The sequence below is a fragment of the Montipora foliosa genome, chromosome 6 (genome assembly GCF_036669935.1).
Source record: "Montipora foliosa isolate CH-2021 chromosome 6, ASM3666993v2, whole genome shotgun sequence".
In the NCBI taxonomy this organism is placed as follows: Eukaryota; Metazoa; Cnidaria; class Anthozoa; order Scleractinia; family Acroporidae; genus Montipora; species Montipora foliosa.
The window spans coordinates 68138688-68143687 of NC_090874.1; the positions used below are offsets into that span (position 1 = coordinate 68138688).

General features: G+C 37.1%; 1 protein-coding gene across 1 annotated transcript in view; it reads right to left on the reverse strand.

Annotated features, from left to right (window-relative positions):
- LOC138008257 (pyruvate kinase PKM-like) overlaps positions 1-5000 on the reverse strand; it is a 21623-nt gene that overhangs the window by 3620 nt on the left and 13003 nt on the right. The window contains exons 4-7 of the mRNA XM_068855534.1: positions 4411-4527; positions 3118-3447; positions 1870-2148; positions 48-147 (exon numbers count right to left, since the gene is read on the reverse strand). Of these exons, the coding sequence (XP_068711635.1) occupies positions 48-147; positions 1870-2148; positions 3118-3447; positions 4411-4527 (826 nt within the window). The remainder of the gene's footprint in view (positions 1-47; positions 148-1869; positions 2149-3117; positions 3448-4410; positions 4528-5000) is intronic.

The window sequence follows — 5000 nt, forward strand, 5'->3', positions numbered from 1 at the left end:
TTTTCTGCTGTCTTCCGTCGAAGAAATCAAAAACAATTTTGTCAAACCTGAAAGCATGACGCAGTCTGCTCCATCCAGGATTGCATTGGCCACATCTGAACCTTCTGCTCGTGTTGGACGAGGATTTTGAACCATGCTTTCTAACATCTGTCAGTGACAAAAAAGAAACGCAAAAAACACAAAGTTCCGTGTACATCATGACATGAATTGAGACAGACTCGCACAACAAGTAAAACCGATGTCCACAAGAACAAGCAAGCAAAAAAAAAACCCACACGTTTAAAATAAGGGAAAAAATGGCGCACCCCTTGCATGGATGTGGAGGACATACACACACGAAAATGAATTTACAACTTTCGTGCTCCACAACAACTCCATATAAGGGAGATGTGATCATCGCACTGATCTGGACAATTTTTACACTTGTCTCTTTTTCAGGTACCTTGGTTCCAGAAGTTTTTCTTGAGCCTCGAGAGAACCGTGAAGCGGTGAAGACGCGTCGTGAAGCTTCGCGGCTAAGGTAAAAACCACTGGGACCAGGGTATTTTTTAGGTTTAGAACTATAAGAGTCAATTGCTTAAATTGTCCAAATAAGTGCAAGGACCACTCAGCCCTTTCGTCTATAACCCACGCTTCAAATACTAACCTCTTACTAATTGAGCGCGAGGGCCGTACTGGGGAATATTGGTTCGAGAAGGCAGTACAGACCGAGCGCTTCTTCTTCTTCCTCGTCTTCGTCTTCTTAAAGTGCTACTATGACGAAATTTGCATCTTCCCTATCTTAGCCATTTTGGCACATAAACATGTAGTCTGTACGAGAAGAAGAATGCTGTTTACCATTTTCAAATATCTCTTTTTGTTCTGGAGATATTCAAGTGTTTTTAATATGCAAATTAGCCAAGTGATGACGTCATAAACCCAACCAAATTTTGATCAAGTATGATGGAGAAAGATATCTCAGCCAATTTGAATCAGAAATACTTGGTTCTTTGCAGTAAGATTCTAGTAGATGTGTTCCACAATATGAGCATATCATTTTTGTTACCATGGTAACATACTGGGTTCCAGACCTCCCTGATATTAAAGGCTTTGCAGGCTACCTTTGGCATTCTGTTTTGATATTTGCAAATGGTGCCTCATCTGCATGATCCTGCCAGCATATAAAGATGTTACGTCGAGTTTGTGGCCTTGGTAAATGTTTTTCTAGCCTGAGATCACCAAAATATTGAAATCAGGTTGGAGGGCACTGGAAAAGAGTGAGTTGCCATGGGAACCAATTTCTTTACAGTCGTAGGTGTGTTGCCTTCAGAACTATTAGCTCACCAAGTTTCAATGGTCTCTGTTGCAAATTGACCGAGATAGCTCTATTTATATTCTTGGTGTTCTATTGGGTTGGGTGAATGACGTCATCAGCCTTCTTATTTGCATATTTTACACATTTTTCAAACTTAAATATCTCCGGAACCAATGCAGATATTTCCAAACGGTAAACAGCGTTTTTAATGTTTCATGGTACTCTATGTGATAAACCAGAAAATTCGAGGGATAGTTATTAGTAATATTAATACGTTTTAAAGCAAAATTACTCTAAACAGGTGGATAAGGAGTGAAAAATGAGTGACAAGGAAACCCTCACAAGCCTTAAACTACATGTAAATCCATGTTAGGGTTAGTTTGAATTAAATGAATTAGTATTGGGACGTGGAGATACTGTTTTAGAGCATGCAAAAGGGGTTCAGATAATCTACATCTACTGTATGATATGAAACTCGGTTAAAACCATTAAATAAGGACGACTGATTAAGGAACCAAAAATAAACTTTTAGAATCCTTTGGACTGCTTGCTTAATAACTGAAAGATATAGTTACCTGAGTAGCACATATAACTGGCTTTCCATTCTTGTTGCACCGACCAATCATCATTTTCTGAGCCAAAAACACTTTTTCAGGAGGAATTTCAATGCCCAAATCTCCTCGTGCCACCATAATTCCATCAGCTTCATCCATGATTTCATCAAATCTCCTGACTCCTTCGTGATTCTCAATCTTGGCTACAATCTTGATATTTGAACCTTTGACACCAAGAACACGACGTATTTGCCTGATGTCGTCAGCCTTGCGAATGAATGAGGCAAATATCATGTCCACCTAGAAAAGGCAACAAGACAAAAACTTATTTCATACTACAGTACAACAACAACAACAAACTTTATTTAATCATCAGGAGCCATGTGCATTGATAGTTAATACATTACTCTTGACTTACCGGTAGTCATCCTTTGGGCTTATAACAAACTGGTGGCACCCCCTGCTTCCACCCCTGGAATACTGCTGCCAGCCATGGCATGATGCCCTTACACATTATGCCCTACCACATTATCTACCTGACAAACCAGAGAAAGTTCAAAAACAAGTCCTGACCAACTAAACCTAATTAATCATACTGCAAGGCACTACGTCAGTCAGCTGGCTGCATAAGTTTAGATAATTATAGACAAATTTCTATTATCCCTGTTGTTGCTAAAGTCTTTGAGCATAATCATTTACAATCAGATTTACGATTATTTAACTGTAAATGATAGAATAACCATAACCAGTGATCAATCGCGTTTTCCTTAAATATTACCACAGTTAATATTTTACTCCATGGCATCCCTTTAAATGTGTTTCAACAGTAGACCTGTTGTGCTCTTCAATTCATTAAACACATTACCATAAAAAGGGATACCATGGAGTCAAAATCCAGATCTAGCAAATGATTTCCATGCTTTGAAAAAATGCAAGAGAAAACTGCAAATACATGTAAATTAGCTGGCGTCCTTTCACAGACCCCGACTTTGGTTACGTCTGTGAAAGCATGCCTTTATTGTAGCTAAGCGTATTTTCACAATAACCTTTTAAAATAACAAATAAAAAATAAAAACTGGATTGATTACAAAATACTATTTATTTCTCAGAGAAAACTAAATTGGAACAGTCAATCATATTCTATTCATGCAAAACTGTTCACATAACCATGCGCACAAGATGACTTCGAAACATAGTCTTCAGGTCGCTACTCTTTGTCACCATATGCTTTTCAAAATGTTGTCTTTTTCGAAAAAGGATCTTGCTTACCTTCTGTTCAACACCAAACTGAATATCCTTAACATCCTGATCTGACAATGCGGGCAGATCCACAATAATATTGGGCAAGTTTACTCCCTTTTTGCTTCCAAGTTTTGAATCATTCATCACCTTGGTCAACAGGTAGTCTCCACCTTTTTCCACAACTTGCAGTGAAATCAACCCATCATCCACAAAAATTGTTTGTCCCTCACTCATAACTTTCGTAATATTCTGATAGTCAACAAAGATAGTATTCTCATCTCCCTGATCATAATATGCTTTGTCTGTGGTAAGTTTCAACAGCTGACCCTTGTGAAGAGTGATTTCTCCACTGCCACCCTGTTATAAACAAGAAGTTAAATATTAAACATATGTCAACATGAAACATGTTTTATTTCTTTGATCGTAAGTGATTGGTTGCGGGAGTGGGCAGAATTTTCCTATCTCTTGACCATGATAACGGCAATCAAGGACAGCAAGTGATGAGGGAAGCTGCGAACTTTAATCAGCGAAGTTTTCATTTGTCTCAATTGCTTTTTGTTTCAATTTCTTTAAGTTCAATGACTTTTGAAAGCAAAACTTCACAAAATGGAAAAAAATCCTCATTTATTTTATTGTACTTTTGCATAAAAATAAGAAAATTATGACTTTCCCAATTTTTCCTAGTACATTAGTTTCTCCTTCCCTCTAAAAATAGAATTTATAAATAAAAAGAAACGTTGTTCATTGACCTAAGGTCCGTCCGTATAAGGAAAAACTGTGCTGTCGGTCTCACGCACGACCCTCGGCCTGGGTCTTCAGTCATACTCAAGACTTCAGGGACAGTTTTATACTGACCTCCCAGCCAGCGAAAAACACATTCTTGATTTCACCTTACCTTGTAGATTGATTGTTCATTGCTCTAACTTACTATTTCTTGAGGTTTATTAATAATTGTGTTTGTGAAAATTATTTTGCTGTTAGAATTCAAAGGAAACTAATAATGAATGAAACTTTTTACCACTTCAACCTTGGCTTGTGAATGACAGAAATGGAGAAATCTGTGCAACAATGTTACTTCTCTCTACCCTTTGAGTAACAAGGTTAGTGAAATGCCAGTAAAAATAATCATTGATCTCTGAATCAAGCAACAAAAACAAACTTTACAATTTAACAGGCCATACTGTAGAATGTGATCCAAATACATTGGTCAATATATAGCACAGGACCTATCTGAGAGATTAGTACAAAACACATTTGTCCAAACTTCCTTTTGCTATAAATTGCTCAGTAAATTTTAAAAGGAGCAAAATACAAACTGACCGATTTTAGGAGACCAGTTCTTATCTCAGGTCCCTTTGTATCTAGTGCAATGGCGACAGCATGAGGCCATTCTTCAATAGATGCCTCCCTCACCAGCTTAATGGTCTCCGCATGATACTAAAAGTAGGAAAATAAGCAAATATCACAATTTAATTTTACTATTGCATTGACTTTTAATACCAACTACATGGGGTATGACCCAGTGACAACAATCATGAAGACTTTATGGTTGAATGGTCACTTTGTAAACAAAATGACATCAACAGTAATTATTATTGCTTGATATCTTCTATCAGTTTATTTTTATAAGGTCGCAATAGTAGCAAGTATGATAAATACTGTAGGACACAGACAACTTTTTTAAAAGACATGTTTTGGCATGCTTATGCCATCATCAGTTTAATGAGTTCCTAAGTGTGAACAGTTATAAAGTCTACGGGTAGATGCATTTCAACACATCTCTTTTATGTAAGAGCAAATACTCCCCTTCATGCTCTAGTATTCTGGATTCTGCCAGCAACTCAACTGATTTAAAACTCAAAGAAGCCTTTTATATAAATAAGATCAAACCGGAACTTAACAAACAATTG